This window comes from Leptopilina boulardi, unplaced genomic scaffold (genome assembly GCF_019393585.1).
Source record: "Leptopilina boulardi isolate dan_hultmark-lab unplaced genomic scaffold, ZJU_Lbou_2.1 LbouV2_223, whole genome shotgun sequence".
Classification (NCBI taxonomy): domain Eukaryota; kingdom Metazoa; phylum Arthropoda; class Insecta; order Hymenoptera; family Figitidae; genus Leptopilina; species Leptopilina boulardi.
This window is the reverse complement of record NW_026137778.1, coordinates 1,334,009-1,354,849: the sequence shown is the minus strand read 5'-3', so window position 1 is coordinate 1,354,849 and position 20,841 is coordinate 1,334,009. Positions and strand designations below refer to the sequence as shown.

Below are 20,841 nucleotides of genomic sequence, written 5' to 3'. Positions count from 1 at the left end.
AAAAAACCTTCAAAAAACATAACTGACAAAGATTTTTTTATTGCATTTATAGACAGGCAAAAATTTCAAATAGTATAGGCGCTGTCAGGGAAAACTGATAAAATTGACCCCCCCTCCCTCTATCTACCCAAAAATTTCAAAAAAGTCAATAATTTTTTTTGGAATATTCTATACTATCAGGTAGGACAACAATTTTCCCAAGTTTCACTTTTTTGGAGAAATCAATTTTTCAACTTAGGACATTCCACGTAAAATGCCTCATATGTATATGAAAATTTTAAAATAAAAAATACAATCTGAAACATAAATAAATTATTTTTGAAATAACTATAAAAAAAAATGTATAACATTTATCTGAATTTCATAATTACAAGCAATTTTCTTCAAATTCATTTTTTACATAATTATAATACAATGTTTTATTGTATCTCATTTATTGAAAATATTTCTTATATGTTCAATATATATTTTCAGTAAACATTTTTAATGTTTATATTTATCATTTACAGCTTGTATATTATTTTTATTTTCTCCAATTGTATTTTTTTGTAGAATCCGCTTAAAGTTGATTATGAAGATATATATATATCTTTCTGTAGGTTTCTATATTAAATACAAAAGCCATGGGCGCGGTTATTCACTGAATATGTATTTGACGTTTCACCCTTTGTTGGTTGACGCGAATCTCCATGGAGTACATGTTTCGTCGATTAATCTGTCGCTCGTTAACTCTTTATATCTGATACTGAACAGAATATCCGTCTTTAGTGAATTATTGTGTCCATTGTGTGTAGACTTTCAACGTATAATTAAAGATATATGGATTTTGACAAATCATATGTTAAAAATATGTGGGTAAATTAAATAACTATTACTCAAAAATTGAAGAGATGTAAATGTGTGCTGTCTGTAATAAAAACGTATTTTTGGGATCGTAGATTTATATTATAGATAAGTACAAAAATTTATATAGTTGGGATAAATAAATTAATAATCCAATGAGGCCACTGGCTACCTTCCTGAACTAGTGTGTTGTGGAGTGGAAAATGCTCTAAGTGTATTTGAGCCAAGATTCAATGGTGTACCATTGGAAATTGTTGAAGAAGAAATTCTAGAAGATAAACTATTTCCAAAATGTCCAAGTCCTGATGTATTGGTAACATTACCATTTGTTGATCTCGACTGTGATTGAGGACATTTTTCCAAATGATGATGATGAGCTCGAACCGCTAAGCGACTAACGTGAACAGGGATGGGGACAACAATTCTTGGACCAGAATTCGAATGTTGACCTCCTGTGGAATGTCGATTAGTTGGACCAGCACCACCACTTGTGAGACCAGCTTTCACTCTTTTCCATTTTGCACGACGATTTTGAAACCAAATTTTCACCTGCACTTCGGAAAGCTTCAATGCGTGAGCAATGTGTGAACGTTCAGTGAGACTGAGATATTTTTTTGCGTGAAACTCACGTTCAAGCTCAAGAAGCTGTTCAGAAGTAAATGCCGTTCTTCGACGACGTGCTTTGTTGTTAGAACTACTCGTACTGTTTGCTAAGGAAGAACCTTGGCCAATACTTTCTGCTTCATTTCCTCCACTTTCATCTTCACTCTCAGCTGAAACTCGTCCATTTTCTGACCCTGAAAATCAACAGCATATCATTGTTAATCAAAATTCCAAATGTGTAAAATATTAGTTTTAAAAAATTTTTAACAGATATTTCTGCTTTTCAAATTATTACAATTTTAAAATTCAATTTTTAAACCCAAAAAACACCTTCTTGTACGTGTATACATTAGATTTCAAAAGTTTACAAGATATATAAATTTACTGCAAACTTGTATGGGTAGGGTATATTATATTTTTATTTTTTCTCCAGTGATTAGAAAGAAGAATAAAATATAAGCATTTACTCCAGAAATGAATTGATTCAGATTCGTGGATAGAGAATTTAAAATAGGTAGACACTTGATTAATATTTATTAGAGAAAGGCAATTCTTTCTGGAAATCAAATAATCAATCATAGAATTCATTGTAAGTGTGACAGTCAATGCTTTGTGGTTCTGTTGTATAGATATAGAGAAACCGGATAATTGCACTTTTGCATTATTATTTATTCAAAGGCCTTCGATTTATAACACAGCACAACGACCAACAAACTTTTCAGCGTCTGCTGATATCACCTGTTTCCAAAGTTCTAAGTTATAGTCCAGTCGCAAAATCGAACATTTACTTATTGTCACATGACTTTACACTTAATACTTCGATCGTCTGCTCGCATATTATGTATATACATTTAATAAATAGACTTTGATTTCGATTGGTTTCAAACAATAACAGTATAATCTGTTTTGTATATATTTTCATTTTTGTAATATTTTTTTCAGTGAATTCTTTACAGATAGCATATAACATTTTTCAGAAATAAAGTCTCCGACTAACAGATATAAAAAATTATATATCATTATATATCTGTTTTGTATTAAAAAATGTTTCATCAATTTCCTAATGTTAATTAATTTGTGGTGAGTAAATATGTATGAAAAAATACTCAATTTCCATAAAACTCAATGTTAATTGTTAAAAAACAAAAACGCTCATAACTTTTTTCACAAGACCCTAGAGGTCTCAAAAATTTAGCTACATAATTTTCAAACATTTATCTAATAGTGGACCAAGTTTTATTAAATGTTTTAATGTTAATTCTATTTCCGCTATAACCTCCTTAAAAAAACTAGTTTATTTTAAAATATCGTTTAATTTAAAGAAAACCCGGTTTAAGAAATAAAGTATGGTGTATTACAAAAATCAGGTTCCTTTTTCAAAAAATAGTTTTTTAAACAATTGATCGGTTAAGTATAAAATATTAAAATCCTTATGTTTCAATTTAAAAATGAAATAATTTTAATTTTTTAATAAAATTTATTTTTAAACTATATTTAAATAATATTAATGGGTGATTCTCCACAAACATTCATTTTGGTTAGATGGAAATAAAAAAAAAATTAATTTCTTATACTCTAAAGCATTGAATCAAATTAAGCTCTGAAAGATTTATCATTTTTGAACCTTGATATGTAGTATTTTTACTATTGTACAGAAGATCTAATAGATTTCAAAATACTTACGAAAAGAGAAAATTTTAATATTTATAAGTTTATTTTTCACTAAGAATATAAAAACAATTGATAGTGTATTCAATTGTAACCTGAAACAAGCAATAATTGATTTTTTGCTAACTTGAAATGCATTATTATGTTCGTAGATGATAACTTTATTGTAAAAATATATAAGTCCGATTTTATTTATATTTTTGAGAAATGTTTTACAACCTCATAGCTTTCAGAAAATATTGATTTATTACTGATTTTTAAGTTGTAAATATTTTTTTTAAGTGTTGAAGGAATTAAAAGTAGCCATAGGACAGGCCAATTAACCTAATTTTTTGAATTAAAATATTTAAAAAAGTACATTAAATTAATAAAATATACAAATCTTTCTTCTAGGATTTTTAGAAAAAATAATAAACTAATAAAATATGCATTGACAATTTCATTAATTATTATAAATATTGAGATAAATATGAAGACATGCAAAAGTAATGTTCTGGGAGAATCACCCTAATATTAATTAAAAACAAAAAATTAAATAAGTAAACAGTTTTTAAAAGACTAATTAAATTAGGAATAGGGTTAAAATATTTACCAAAATTTTTTTTTTAAGAAATATACGGCAAAACAATTTTTTCACCTACAAAATTCTCTCACTTAAACTAAATTGTTATCTTTAAAAATATCCAAAGAATAATATCATTTAACAATTTAAACTTCCATTCAAAAATATACAATATTCATTAATAATGATAAATGTATAAATTGAAAATTTAACAAAATTGAAAAATTAATATATCTGTACTATTTCCAGCTCAATGAACTCATTTGTGAATTCATTGAATACTTTATTCAGTGCTTTTCAATCAAGACTATGCAGAAAATAAAGTGATTCATATTCAGTATGAGCCGCATTTAACAATAATTATGCTGGAGAATAATTGCATTGAAAAATGATTAGTTATAAATTTAAGAATACATTCTTGGATATTATTTAAAATTAAAAAAATGCATTCTTAATATTTTAATAATAGAAATATACATTTTACATTTAAAATATTTTTATATTTTTATTAATATTACAATATTGTTATTTTATTTTCTTCTTTTCTTTTCTTCTTTTCTTTTTAAAGAAAATATAATAATTATTACAATATTTTACTTGAATAAAATAAATTGTATATAAAATGTTGTGAGCAAATAAAAATTATTTATAATATAAGTTTATCTTTATTCATTAAATAATTAATTGTTCTGTCACTAATTATTTGTTTTTTTATCTTCTTATGTATTGTAAAAAGATTTTGTTTGAAATGGCTATATACCTATATGTATATACTTCATAATATAAAATATACATATATGTAGGTACAGGAGATAACTTTTTTTAACAAGGTATATAATCAAAAATAGATTCATTTAATAAGGATATATATTCTTATATTTAGAATATCGTTTTTAAGTACATTAATATCGTATATTTTATCTCATCAAAGTTTAAAAGAGAAAGCTTTAATAATATCTTTCTATTATTATATTTAAAGAGGGAAATTAAGTTGCGACAGGTGGTTGAATCTTATATATTATATAAAAAGCATCTTTTAAAAATGGTTACTAATATTTAAAATATATGTAATCTGAAGAATGGAACCTTATATAGAAGCAAAATATTATAGGTTATGTTTTTAAAAGTTTGATATAAAAATATGCACACAAGAGGATCAACTCTCAATATACAAACAATTGATGTTTAAGTCTTCATTACATCGAAAATATTCAATAAAAACGAATTATTTGCTGTCACATCAAATTACGTTAGCTAATATAGAGGCAGCGAACAAATTTGCTGTGACAGTAAATTTTTAAAAATTAAGACTGATATTGTTTATCATAGCAAACTTCTTCATTGTCATGTAGTAAAAAATTTAGTTGTGGTTACTATAATTTTGATAGATCTGATAGCAAACATCAGTTAGCATCTGTAAGCAATTCCTTTTTTTCCGTGAACAACTTGAAATTCCCTATAGGTATCACTATAGACATATGTAGCGGACAGTGCGTTGTACCCAAAACACAATGGGAAATGTGTTTTTCATTAAGGAATGAGATTATAGCGGGAATAGAATTAACATTAAACATTTAATAAAACTTGGTCCACTATTAGATAAATGTTTGAAAATTATGTAGCTAAATTTTTGAGACCTCTAAGTTCTTGTGAAAAAAGTTTTGAGCGTTTTTGTTTTTTAACAATTAACATTGAGTCTTATCTGTTTAAAAATTTCAAAGTACCTAACAACTCAAGTCATAAAATAATGGTTTCTAGCAGTTTTGATTAGTTTAGTCAATCCCTATAACCTCCTTAAAAGAAAAAAAATTTGTGAAATAGACTGTTTTTTTATATAAAGTTTTACAAAATTAAGCACAATAACTTATTTTTTATTATAATATCTAATTTAGATGTATTTCTATTTTGCTGCTGTTATATAATATATTATATTATTATATTTATTTATTATATCTATATTTATTATCTTTTAAATTAGAAATTTGTAATAAAAAAGAAATTAATTTTTAAAAAATGTTAAAAAACTTTAAAAATGAAATTTTTTAGTAAACATTGCAGAAATAATAGCATTATTGAGGTAATGTTGGCAATATTACTGAAATTTTAGGTGCTGTGGAAGTGTTTTTTTTTCATTTTTCTGTTTGATTTATTCTGCACTTGAATGTATGTTTTTCCGTTGTAGGACAAAATTAGCTATCACATGTACTATAACATATGAGAACAAAATTTAAACGCCCCTTAATTAAAGTGTTTCTTAACTAACAAGCCAAAGTTGACGACAAATAGTCCTAAATAATGATCCACTGTTAAAATCTTTTTAAAGATTAAGAACTTGTTAGTAATATATAGTTTGTCATTTTAATTACAAAATTATAAATAAGTCATAATCAAATCCTTTTAAATTAAATTTAATATAAATATAGAAGTTCAAGTTTACTTATGATATTTCAAGTCATTTAAAATTTTCATAAAGTAACGTGAATTAAGAAATGAATTACTTAACAAGTATAATTACTTAAACTATAAGTTTGACTAAACAGAGAATGTCTAATTACTGTTAATCGTAAGAATTATGTTCTTGACTTGCATATAAAGTTGTGCTAACTACAAACCTGGTGTATTAGTAAACTTTCTATGAATATATAATGCAATGAGTATACAAAAAGTGTATTCTTCAAATTAATTTTCTATTCAAGCTAAATATAACATATACATACGTTATGAACTAATTTATAAACTAATTCAAAAATTATATTATTTTTGTCCTAAATCAAATTACCGAAAAACATTCATTTTTCAATTTGTGATTATAATTATTAATGTACAAAAAAATTGATATAGTCATATAGTATAATAAATAGAAAATTTTCGTCAGTACAGAAAACTATACTAATTCAGATTAATCTGCAACACATCTTCTTCTTGGACGGTAGTGCATATAACAAAAGGTATAGGTATGTTATAAATGAGTGATAAATTCCCCGAAGGTTTTTCGTTTCGCATACGAAATTTCAAGGCGGCAAAACATCAATAAATGGCCCGACAGCATACGTACAACAATTATTTATTCACTCCCCGTCGTTCTGCGTGCAAATACGCACTGATTTGTATTATAGTATAACTCTTCTCTTTTTCTATAGGTAATTTACGTAAATATTCAGAAGTATAGAAACGATATTTTTTCTTCAGATTTAAAAAAATGTACCCCTTTTTCTCATTTAAAAGGCTGATGAGTGTAAATTTACTTTATTCTCTATACAAATCTGATATAAATATATGTCTTACTTGAGAAGATGCTCTGAGATATTTAGAAATATTTTTTTTGCCAATAAGTCTCTATTTAAATTGCCCTTAGATGAGAAATATATAATCTCAATATGAATATTTCATGAAAATTAAAATTAGACACAAAAAAGTATCGTAAATGTGACATCGTCATGTGTCTATTATGAAGACTCCCTTATTTTTAAAATACACTTCTAACAACTTTGATGACTAATATGACACGTTTAGTAAGTATACACAGAAAATAAGAAGGGCAAAATCTGCTTGGGTTCTATTTTTAAACCATTATAAGTTCTCAAGTAGCCCTTAATTATGTGCCTATTAAAAATTAAGTAATTAGAAAGATTTGGGTGTTGGCTGTACTCATTTTGAAAGCATTAGGTATATATATACCATTTTTTTAAGTATAAGTATTTAGTATATATAAATAAATGTCTCATTTTTAAACACGCTGCAAATGTGAAAGCTTTTAATGAGTTGCCTGAACTGCATGTGATTGTTGTCACGTGTGACCGCGCGGCAATGTTAATTTTTCAACCGCACTCAATATTTATACTTATAGATAATATAAAACTTTATGGTTTAAGTTAATATAATGACGATACAAATTCTTATAACCCTTTCACACTCAGGTAAAATAATAATGACTGTATATAGGGTCAACTGGGGTAAATCCGAACGCTTTTAGTAAGTTTCAACAATAACATAAGTTTTTTCTTTAAAAAAAAAATACTTCCGGTATTCTGGTGCATGAAGTTGTTACTTTACTTCCATAGAACAATTTTATGGGGCAGAAAAAATTTTTGATAAATTACAATCGCAGGAAACTTAGCGTTCGTATTTACCTCGATACTTTGCAACTTTCCTAAAATATGGGGGTAAATACGAACGCCACTGTATTTCAGAAAAATCTTAGGGAAAATAAATTTAAAGTATTGCAATTGTTAAACTTATATAAAAACTCAAAAAAAATACGATAATAAACCTATTATGTAATAATGCATCATATATAAATACAAAAATCAAACAGGTTAAAAATTAAAATGCATTACACAATTAAAACCTTCAATAACTTTATCAAATCATAACGGATTTTTGCAAAACTTGGTACAGAAAGTATTTTGGAGTGATTGAATGTAAATACAAAAATAAAAGTCAAATTTTTTAAATTCAAAATGGCGGACTTTCCTAAAACTTATTTTTAAAAATGATCAAATTTGCTAACCCTGAAACCCCCGAGTAACAATTTTCGAGCGAATCCAATGAATTTTTTAATTCTCGTCCACTATTTTGAATTTTGAAAAACTGACTTCAAATTGGTAATTAGCGACCCCAAAAACCGTAGAATACCAAATTTTATTAAGATCCTGAAAAACTTTTTTCAACAAACCATTTGGCAAAAAAAGTGGAACACTCCTTCGAGAGATTAAGTTTCTGCTTATTAATTACTAACGAGGATACGTATAGAAAGAAAAACTTTTTTCTATGTACTTTTATAATGTTAAAATAATAGTATAATCAAATAAAAACAATTTTGTGTGGCTCTGATGTAAAAAAAAATTATTAAAAATACCGTTCGGATTTACCCCAGTTTTCCAATTTTCTTGGGTAAATACGAACGGTCTGATATTATTAATAAAATTTTACAGAAGGCAAAAATCAAATATAGTTTCTGTTCTAGTATTCATAACAAACAATTATAAATAATAAAATGAATTTTTAGCTTCTTTTTCTTCAAATACGAGACAAAATACTGAAAGAGTGTCATCTTTGATTTTCAATCTTTTTTGCAATACTTGTTATCTTTGTTTATGCTGTTGCTAATTAACAAACAAAAAATGGGATAATACTTAGAATCTCTTCAAGAGGATCTGAGGTAAAAATTCTCATATCGAACTTATTTTTAAAAATTTTAATTAAGCTGAAATAATTAGCGTTCGGATTTACCCCCCGTTCGGATTTACCCTGACTGACCCTAGTTTTTTTTATGGATTTAGAAAAAAACTTATAGAAGTAATCACAGTTAGACATCGCAAATATATAATACAATTAATTAGCGAACAATTTTTAAAAATAGAGCCTCAGCGTACAATAACAACAAGTACGCTTGAATTATCTCTCCCAACCGCAATATCTACTTCAAGTTGCGTAGAAGGGGATAGAATTTAATCTGCTTATTGGCCCGTTCTCATTTCCACCGCGCAACTCGAAGTAGATATTGCTTTTGGGACAGACAGTCCAAGCGTACCTGTTGTTATTGTACGCTAAGGCTCAATTATTAATCACACCGATTTGGTCAAAGAAATAGAAATACATCTAAATTAGACATTATAATCAGAAATGCTTTGTGATTAATTTTTAAAGAAAAATTTTTAAATTTTATAAAAAAAGTGTATTTTACAATTTTTTTTGTGAAAAACGTGATAAAATCCATTTTATATTTGTGTTTTGTGTATATTCATCTGTTTGGTACATACCTAGTAATACTTAGGGAATTTGGGGGAATTTCAAGTTCTTCGACTTCTGATGTTTAATAGCATGACAGCTTTGGTAGTTATCTTTATATACGCACTCATGTGCAAATTTAATAATAATTTATTGAAATAAAATATTTCAATATGACTTATGAATTTATATTAAAAATAATTTGGCAAAATGAAATTGAAAATATTTCATCCGTTGATTTACATATAAAAATTAAAATAACATTCTTCTAGTATCACTTAAGAATCTAACCTATAAAGTGGCCCATGAGTGCAAGTGAGACAGACATATCTATTTTAATGACAAAACGTCTAACGTCCTATTCCGGCATGATAAAAAAGACTCAGGTGAGTCCCTTCGAAATCACATTATAAAATGAATATAAATTCAGATAAACACAAAGTTTAATACATATGGTTTAAAAGGTAAGGAAACAAGCTTTCAGCGCATGCAAAAATCAAATTTTTAAATTAATTCGTCAGGGACGGGTAGCTTCAAGAAGTTATCCCTTTTTATGAGGTTCTTTCAAAAATCTGTAAAAAATATTAATAAGGAAAAATATTTTAAACAAAAAATTGTATTTCTTTCTCTAAACCCTTCTGAAGAGAAACAAAGTAGTCTGATTGAAAAATATTGGTTTTTCTAGATTTTATATCAAATTTACGAAAACTGTTTTTTTTCTCCAAATTTTCTTTGGACAGTACAGATTTGTTAAATTTTATTTGTTTCAAATACGAAAATTATTATATTGTTTAAATACAGATTATTTGATTTAAATATAAATATTATTTGATAGAAATAAATATATTTTTGATTACACCAATTAAGATGAACATAATATTATTACAGTTTATCGGGACATTAATTTTCACTGCAGAATACAAATAGTAGACTAACAATATACTTCCTCTAGCATCGTTAGTATATGAAAGCGAGTTAATTAGAGTCAGTTTAAGCGATCTGGAGTTATATGAGCGTGTATTGAAGAATGTATACCATTATAGCATTTTAATTATAATCAACAAATCGATTATACTCAGAATAGCTATGTCTGTTTTATTTCAATTAATCGTAAGTACCTGTGGAAATATATTGTTAAATTTCCAAGTTCTGTTTAATTAGTTTTTACAACTTATAAATCTTTTTTTTACAAAGTACATATTTCATTTTAATTAATACAGGTTAAAAATTTTTAAATAATTTAAAAAAAAATTTACTTTTATATATAATCAAAGTCACTTTTGAGATAACTATACTGGATTCTTTTTGAGATATTTTTGTCTTAAACATCTTAAACTTTAAGCATAAATCTATGGATTAAAATGCGGAATACCATATTTTATATATCTGGGGCATTCTTTCTGAATTTTACATTCATGTTGCCCATTTTCTTTTTCATAATACCCCTTAAAATTTGCAGAAAAATGTTAGCTTTCAAATGATATAGTGTCAAAATTGTCCAATTCAATAAGATCATCATGAAAATCTCAAAAAACTGAAAAAAATAATGAAATTGATAAATATTTAAGTACAGTGATTGTTTATTGGAGTCTATTCTGTATTGGACTCTATATACTTACCGATTTACTGTATATGGAATGAGTGTAAACCAATATGGCGAATTCAATATAGACGATAAAATGTTTTTAAATTATTAAAATTACTGAATTTTTGAAAAACTGGTTAATGGCGATTTTTAGGTTGCTAAATGCACATCTGAATTTCATCTAAATTTCAAAATTTTATTACTTTTTTTGACATACTGAAAAAGAACACAACAAAATAAAAAGATTTTTAAACGCAAGATTTGCTGCAGCTCCCACAAGTTCCAGAAATTCTCAATATAGTCACTGTTTTATGTGCCGCAACAAAGAATTGCCAATTAAAAGATTTTCAAATTCAAATACTTCTTTGGCGACTATGAAAATTTTAAAAAGTATAAAAATTAAGAAATTAAACTTTAGTTTTGCATTAAGAATACATACTATATTAGACAACTTTTTGATATAATTTTTTTTAAAAATAAAGTAATTTCAATAATTTAAAACCATTTTATCATCTATATTGAATTCGACATATTGGTTTACACTCATTCGACATAGTCTACATAAAGTATATAGAGTACGTACTATAATATGTTACTAAGAACAGAATAAAGACCAATAAACAATCACTGTACTTAAATATTTATCAATTTCATTTTGTCTTTCTTTTTTAGTTTTTTGAGATTTTTATATGATTTTATTGAATTGGACAATTTTGACACTCACCATTTGAAAGCTGACATTTTTCTGCAATTTTTAAGAGGTATCCGAAAGCATTTGAATGAAATAGAAATTGGGCAGTGTGTGAATGTATAAAATTGAGAAATAATCTAAATTTTTCAAAAGTGGATTATTTAGGACAGATTTATATATATCCTTCAGTAAATATCTTCATGTATATGATATCAGGGTGTCTAACGGTCAGGGAAAATCAGGGAAATGTCAGGGAATTTCAAAAAATTTTATTTAAAGTTAGGGAAATTTCTGTAAATTTCTACAAAAATAAAAATTTTTTGGGAATTTAAAAATTTTTTAATCTAAAAAAAACTTAAATGGTTTTTATTACCATTTGTTACTACCATTAGAGATTAATTTATTGTTAAATGTCAGTAACCATATTTTTGTCCAAATAAAGCAGTAATAAGGTTATTAAAAAGTCAAGGAAAAATCAAAAAATGTCAGGGAAAAGTCAGGGAATTTTTTTCTTAATCCTTGTTAGACACCCTGCGGATATGTATATTATTTCAATATTAATATTAAGAATAATTTATTATAACAATAAATTATTGAGGGTACCCATGTAATAGGGCATTATAGGCATTCGGACTATATGTCTGTCCCACATCGCAATAACTACTTCGATTGAGCGGCTGAGACTAACTCTAATCCCCCTTCAGGTAACTAGACCCCTCCCCTCCTCAACAATTTTGATTTTTAATGGTTCTAAAAAAAACAAATCCCTCTGGTCCAACACGTTTTTATACTAAACCTCAAAATTTTACGAAAAAATTATATAATTTATATACTAATTTCTTTGACTTGTTTTATTCTTTCATTCAAAGTAAAATTTTTTTTAAACAAAAAAAGTATCTTATTTTCAAAGAAAATTTGTGCATTAAATCAAAGAAACATTTATTTGAATTAAATAAAAAATTTCTTGGAAACGAAGATAATTTCTTTTTGAATCAAAGATAATTTGTTTGAAACAAATAAACTATCTTTGCATCAAAGAATAAATCAAAGAAATCTATTTTTTTGGGTTCACATGTGCAAAAAATTATATCTGCAGGTATAAAAATCTTCTTTGAGATCTTTCTTTTTTTGAGTTCTATTCAGAAGTGTACCTATAATATATGCTTGTAAATTATAAGGTTTCTTTATGCGGCCAGTGGTCTCTTTTATACATCCTTTTCATCGATATTGATTAAAATTAATCAACATTATTATTATCATTATTTTATTTAAAATTTGAATAAAAAATAATTTAATCAAATCAAATATATATGTACTTAAATTTTTTAGTTTTTTATATATATTAGAACTGAATGAATGACAATAGTAAACGCAGTGATGCACAAAGAAGCGCGGTTATCGATCGACAAATTCTCGTCAAAAGTCGAGCATCTTGTTAAACTTACAATTAAAACAAATAAATTTTGTAAGTTTTTTATGAAAGGAGATGTAGCACAAAAACCCGATTATTTAAACAATAAGATTTTATCTGTTTCTTTCTTTCTTTTCTTGATTTCAGCCTATTTTTAAGGCTGAATTTAAGGTGTAAAGGGAATGAGACCAATTAGACAAAGGACAGACTTATACATGGGCTTAATTTAAGGTGTAAACGGTTAAAGACTTTGTTTTTACTGTGTTATTAGAAGGAGAGGGAGACATATATATATATGTATGTGAAGAGTGAACATTACTTAGCGTTTGTTCTTTGAAATTTAGTGATTATTTAAATGAAAAGTATTTTTTTTTAAATATAATACTTACCCTGCCGTGACTTGGATAGATCATGAATTGGAGATGCAGGTGATAGGCTTCTGTCATCTTCGCTATCTGTTAAGTTTGTACTTTGATGCAGCGTATGATTAGCGGAATAAACAGAACCATGATAGTTGCTTAAACCAAAAGTCAAATTGTGAGACAATTGACTTTGATGATTTTGTTGTGAGGGATAATTTGCAGCCAGATGCGAAGGAATCACTGGACCACTATTGCCACCGTACATTCTTATTGGTAACCATGAGTTATACAATAATCCTACAAGGAAAAATTAAAAATAATATGTCATTTTTGTTATAATTTTGAATTCACATTTATCGTATATTAGCAATATTTTTACAAACCTGGAAGTGCTGATGTTGCCGTCGCAAGACAATGTTGTTGATAAAAAAATTCCTTCTCTTGATCAGAATTTTGTTCATTTCCCCGTATTTTTTCATTTGGTTTTATATATTCCCTTTCGACTCCCACTGTTTGACCTTTATTGCCAATTAAACTTTCAATTGTAAAAGGTTTTGGAATTGATCGCATTTTAGCTTCAACAGACTCCAATTCATCATTTACAGATTCAACATCCAGTTCAGTTTCTTCTACTGATGAATCCATGACAAAGAATATTTATTCAATAACACAACTAAATTCACTTTCACATCAAGATGAAATATTTTTTTCACTTAACATTCCATATTTTTGATATATTTATTACATCCACGAGTTTAGGGATTAAAAGAAGAAATACACATATTTCTTCACTTATAATTTTACTTCACTATTGCAAGCACAAACAGAAAAATACTTTTTAAAAAAAATTAACATCACACTAAAACTTCATTTTTCAAATTAAGCTTAATATTACACTTCTGATAAATCTCGATCATGTTTTTGAAAAACTATACCTTCTATTCACAATTTTTTTTTTTATATATTTCGATAATGATAATTTACTGTGCCAGTAAAAATGGTGAATTTTCGATTGAGGGTAAATAAATACATTTTTAAGATAATGAATTTATAAACATGAATACTTAATGTGAAATACTATTTTTGGATAGATTATTATAATCGAACTGTAATGAACCGCAGTCAACGGACAACTGAATTGCTTTTTAAGCTTCCAAGTCTTCTATAGGTATAGATGGTATAGTGTAGTCAGTTAAATTCTATAAAGTAGAGGCGGAGTTTCAAAGCATTCGCTTCGTCCTAACTGGTTGACGGTGAACCAATGACGTCACGGGGACAAGCCCAATTGCAAAACCGCCATCTTGATTTCATCCTATACAGAAGTCTGTTAGATCGTCTTTTGATTGTCAATGTATTCGGTTGTCTGCAATTAGGCATAATGGGTGCTTACATGACAAGTTGACAAGATTTGCGTGCATTGTTTTACGAAGAAACATTATTATTCTAATATTAACAATTACACGTATACTAATTTCAAAAGTATGTATAACTTAAATATTATACCGATAAAATATAACATTGTATTTTGACTAAATTCGAAGAAGAATATATGAGGCTGAAGTCCGCAACGTTTTCAAAAACGAAAAATTAAAATAGAATTATTTTTTCATGTCAATTTATATCTCTAATTTTGATTTGCACAAACTTTCAAGAAATTAATACTTTTATAAAAACCAGTTACCCCCGAATAACTTTAATTTTAACCAAAATTAATGGATATTGTCTAATTATTTTTTCGTTTTCGTTTATAAAAACGTTGCGAACTTCAGCATTATAAGAATATGTTACATTCTTAACGTAATTGATTTTTATGAAACTTTTGGTACATACACAGGTTTTTGGAGTGCGATTGCGATTACGAATTTTAATTCAGTTTTTCAAAATTCAAAATGGCTGATCCAATATGGCGAATGAATTTTTTAAATTGATCGAATTCGCTTAAAACTCGTTACTCGGGGATTATTTTTGAGGTCGCTGATTACAAATTTGAAGTTATAGTTTTTCAAAATTAAAAAAATTTAACATACTACGAAATGTAAATTATTCTTCAACAAATATGTCAGAGAGGGTATTATTTAATAAATTTAATTTCATTAAAAAGTATTCTACAAGACTAATATATATATGACTATATATATTTTGACAAGGATGGCGGTCATTCCATATCAAGTGCATCCAACCCATGCGTTTTTGACAAAGTTATAGCAGGTTAAGTTCGTTACTCTTGACATGGAATGGCCCATATACCTATATTAGTATTTTAGTCACGAAGTAATAATAAGGAGCTGGAACTCGTGGGCAAAATGCGTGCCGATTCCCTTGGTAAAGTACTTAGAAGCTAGAATAAGCGATAGTGGCGATCCTTGCGGGTAATTGTGGAATCACGGATGATCACGTGATCAATAGTGAAATGTGTTTATCGCCATTTTGTTTGTTTTTGGTGTTTGCCGGTCTTGCTGAGTTCTATTTAACTTTAAAATTCTTATTCCTAAGAAATAGAAAGGTTTTAAAACATATGTTCTTATTGTAATATATATGTCTCACAGACATTGGCAATTTATTTTCTGAAAATGAAAATTTCAAAAAATGAGACTTAACTATAAAGTAAATTTCGATTTATATACATGTTTAACTTATCTTAAATGTTTATTTTTAAAAAAAATGTTAAATTGCAATTTTAAATTATAATTTAAAATTACTGTATCTTCGTAAATGTTTAAAGTACATTGAATATTTATTTAAAAATATTTAAAATAAACTACATTCTTAAAAAATAATATACAATTTATTTCTTTTGTAAAAATCACATTCTTTCAACATATATACAATAATATAAATGTCGAAAATTCTTAGTACATTAATGTTCTTATATACCACTACATTGTAATTATTATATACAATTCGTTTCAATTATTAATTTATAATTCAATGGTTTGGTTTTCTTCCAAACAGCACTGCACCATAACCTACAAACGAAAAAAAAAATTATTTGCAGGCATCATTTACTTATTTTCACTTTTTTCATTTTATTAAAATTTATAACACTGAAAACTAAAAGAATAAATTTTCACCAATGCAATAACAACTTTAATGAAAAACTATCAACAAACATTGCAGAAAACATTAATTACAACTTTGTTTACTTTAATTCAAAGCGTAATCACATTAAATACTTACGTCTACGAATTTCTTCCCTTCTTCTACACTCATTATATATAAAACTTTTACCCTAGTAGAAATTTGTCGTGGATGCACTAGATTGACTCAAGTTACTTGACAGTTTTTCTCGCGGACGCTGATTCTAGCTGAACTGATAAATAACTGTGAAGTTACTGATCAGTGCTTTTTGAAAGAAATTCAAGTTGAACTTGATAATTCCACGACTCAAAGCTATCCAGTTTTTTTAATGGCACTGTCCAGTGCTGCTCGAAATTAAATTCATATCCTTGTCATGGCGGTGGCGCTTCAATAAGTCTAGTAACTGGACAGCTATGCTAGGATTTTGTGTATTGACATTTCGCTTGCTTGATTTAAAAAAATTACAACTTGTTTATAAAAATTAATAATAATAATATTAATATTCCTTTCTCAAAAAAAGACAGTGCATACAAAACACATGAAAATGTATCGAAATATCTCGGTGGTCGAAAAAATTGAATTTAAGAAAAAATGAACTTTGCTTTCCAGAGCATCTAAATCAATATTCATTTTATGAAAATCACTGTAAATTATTGTTCCACATATATATTTTTTGCATAACTTATCTTATTGCAATAAATATACACTTGCAAAATATTATTTGTTGTAAATGTTTGCCAGCTGTCATGAATCAGAAACGAACATAACCTATATTTAGTTGAAATCACTTGATTGGCCCAAGACAAAATAGCGCGCGCTTTTTTAAAATAATAAAATTTATTAAATTATAATTAAATAATTGCAATAAATTAAATTATTATGAAAATAATATTACCTTGAATAAAAAGTGTTTTTAGTTTTTAAAAAAAAATGATTAAACAATTATTATTATTTTCAGACAAATTTTACAAATATAGTAGAATATTATTTTTCTGTTTGAGTATATTATAATAATATAATAATAATAATAATAATAATAATAATAATAATAATAATAATATTATATTATATCAATAATTATTAATTTATTAAAATAATTTTATTTATAAAATTTTACATATAATTTTTGAGGATAATAAATAAAAAAAATTAGTAATTAGTTTTTTATAATTGTCTAATGTTTAAATTAAATTATAAGTAAATCATTTAAAATCAAATAAACATCTAAAATGTTTATTTGCCTAGAAAATAATAAAAATAATATGCACAAATTCATAATATTATTAGGTACAGTGAAATACGTCAAGCATTTATTCTAATATCACTGATCAGAACGGCCGAGTTGCGTAAAGCGTGCGTTTCTTTCGTTCCCGCCCAGCGGACCCGTGTTCGCTCCCCGGTAGCCCCAAGATTTTTTCGTTGAAACTGCGAGAAGTGTTTTAAGGTTTATGTTATGACATTCATATTAATATAAAAATTATAATTGTTTCAGTGTTGTTAACAGTTCAGGTCAAGATGTTGCTTCAATCGTTTTACTTATGTAAATTTTTTTTTTAAATCCAGTTTAATTGTGAATGAAAAATTACATTTTTATAACGAATTACTATATTTAGTGCAATATATTTTCTTATAATAATTTTTGTTGATAATTGGAATATTTTTTTTAATTACATAAAATAAACGTGTTTACTACATTAAATCTTATTATTAAATGAATTTCGAAATATTTAAAAGAATTAATTTGACTAGTTTTTCAAAAGTCCTATTGATAAATAATTATCAAGTTGGGCTGGATAATAACTTGATGAAAAAAGCGTGACATGACATTCGAGTTTTTAGCTAGCTGGTCAGTCAAGTAACTAGACAGACTCCAGCGCGACTAGGCAGTTCCTTTAAAATAGCTAGGACAAATTTCTACTAGGGTACAACTTTCTTAAAAATAAATATTTAAAACACACTTTTATATGTTTCGGTTTAAATTATATTTTGTCAGCCTTCGTGCTGTCAGTGAAGCAGACGACAAACAAACTTGGAAACATTAAACTTCTTCAAGTACCCGCAAGAAACGCCACTGTCGTTTATTCTAGTTGCTAAGTACATGCCTAGAAAACCGGCACGCTTTTGCCAGGCAATCGCCCATAGAGTTCCAGCTCCTTATTATTACTTCGTGATTTTAGTTCTCATTTTAATACCTTAAACCCCTCCCCACGAACATAACCTCAAAATTCTAGGGCATAGGTTTCCAGGATTCAAGGTGATAAATAAAATATAACCTCAAAATTCTAGGGCATAGTTTACAGGATTCAAGATAGTTTAAACATAACCTCAAAATTCAAGGTCATAGGTCAAACAACCTCAAAATTCGCCAAGAAACCGTTGGGTTTGAGGTTATGCCCGACAAACCACTTCAAATTCCTCTAACCAAGAAACGAACATAACCTCAAAATTTAGATAAAATTTTTAATATTTGCACGCACACGGAGAGACCGCCAGTTGGAAAAATTACTAAAAAAATTTACAAGTAGCGGAAATAAGGTTACATTGTCAAATATTGCTGTAGGAAATCGAAAATTCTACTAGCAGCATACTTAATAAACCTGTAGACTATAGTAAAATTGTACACAAATTGGAATAGAAATTACTATAGTCTACAGTTTTATTAAGTATGCTGTATGACAATAAGTAACCTTATTTCCGCTACTTGTAAATCTTTTTAGTAATTTTTCCAACCGGCGGTCTCTCCGTGCATTTAAAAAATTAATCATTAAAGTGGAAAATAATAGAGGGGGTTGGCGCGTGCAGTTATATAACTATCTCTGCTCAAAACAGAGTTTAAACTAAAAAAAAATTTTATAAGTGAAAAATTATGTTAAAAACGTGACAAAAATTGTATAGGCTGAGAATTTTAAAAAAAATTGTAATTTTTGTTTGAAACTGCATATAAAGGGGTTTTTTAGGTCTCTGAACTCGAATTTAAAGTCAGAATTTCAAAATTCAAAATGGTGCGAAAATTGATCATTTTTGTTTAAAAAAAAAATTTTTAATCAAAACTCTATTCTGGGCAGAGGGGTGTCTCAGTTGACATGAAATGACCCATATTTAAATTCATCAGAGACCCAAAAACAATAAAATAACAAATTTCATAAAAAACGCCCATTTTTTGTGATTTTGACTTGCCATATTGGATCCGCCATTTTGAATTTTGAAATACTGATACACGGAGAGAAATAGATAGTACCAGGTACCATATTTGATCTTACATATACGGACAGCAATCTAGATTCTATCAGTAACAATCCAGATTGTACGGAGTAACGTCTTGATTGTAGTGGGTAACATAACCATACTTTTTGTAACATCTTTGATAGTACCGAGTAGCATAATGATAGTACCGGATAACATCTACTTTTTACCATCTTAAGATCATAAATTCTTACCATCTATTTCTCTCCGCGTGTATCAGATATATTCGTTATATAATTATTGTAAGTGCGACTTTGATAACCCTCAAATATAAGAAGTTTTAGGAATATTTAATAAGTTTTTATATAAACATTTTTTAAGTTTAAATTTTTAAATTTAATTTAAATAATTGCTATTTTTATTTAAAAAATGGTTTTTTCTTGTTATTTTAACTCGATTTTATCGGTAAATATGAGGCGAAATTTAAGGCCCATATACTTTACAAGGAGTAAAGTAGGGTTAAACAGACCCTCTTTAGCTTCTCAACTAGTCGCAAATTTTCCTTTCTTCCCACGTTTGGATTCAAAGTAGGCTATAAAAATTGATTAAAATATTGAATATTTTGAAATTGCTCTAATTCTATTAATTTTTTGAAAACGCTTCAAAATATGTTAATTCCAGTTTTTAAAGGGTAATTAAAGAAAAATTTTGTGAAAAAAAAAAATTCATTTTGCTTTAATCAAAATAATTAAAAGAGTATTTTTTTTTATTTTTTTGTATTCTTTTAATCGAACTAGACCCTCTTTAGCTTCCTCAACCAGTCGAAAATTTCCCTTTCTTCCACGTTTGGATTCAAAGGAGGGTCTAGGGGAGTCTACAAGATCCAAAAGAGGGCCTATTTAGGTTCTAAGGGAAGCTAAAGTGGATTCAAATTTCGCCTCGGGTATTGATTTCAGTAAATTTTTAAGAATATTCGTAATTTTCGAAATCGAAATTTATCTTATATAAATGCGTGTTTCGAATTTCAATTAAAAAATTTGTATTAAATTCCAAAAATGCCGAACAAAATTTTCTAACAGTGTATGTCATATATATATTTATTAATTATTTATATATTAAACTGCC

At 26.9% G+C, this 20,841-nt stretch overlaps 1 protein-coding gene across 1 annotated transcript; it reads right to left on the bottom strand.

The window, feature by feature from the left end:
• Positions 1 to 588: 588 nt before the first annotated feature.
• On the bottom strand, positions 589 to 14,572 carry LOC127279831 (homeobox protein unplugged). Its single transcript, XM_051302433.1, has 3 exons — positions 13,839 to 14,572; positions 13,483 to 13,752; positions 589 to 1,640 (listed from the first exon to the last, which is right to left on the bottom strand). Exons 1-3 carry the CDS (start codon positions 14,098 to 14,100, stop codon positions 1,012 to 1,014), a joined length of 1,161 nt encoding a protein of 386 aa, XP_051158390.1. The 5' UTR covers positions 14,101 to 14,572; the 3' UTR covers positions 589 to 1,011.
• Between the last annotated feature and the right edge of the window lie 6,269 nt (positions 14,573 to 20,841).

Coding starts and splice junctions, on each gene's coding strand:
- LOC127279831 (XM_051302433.1), bottom strand. CDS start 14,100: ATGGATTCATCAGTAGAAGAAACTGAACTGGATGTTGAATCTGTAAAT. Junction 13,753..13,838: donor GGCAACATCAGCACTTCCAG/GTTTGTAAAAAT, acceptor TTTTCCTTGTAG/GATTATTGTATAACTCATGG. Junction 1,641..13,482: donor TCTATCCAAGTCACGGCAGG/GTAAGTATTATA, acceptor GTTGATTTTCAG/GGTCAGAAAATGGACGAGTT.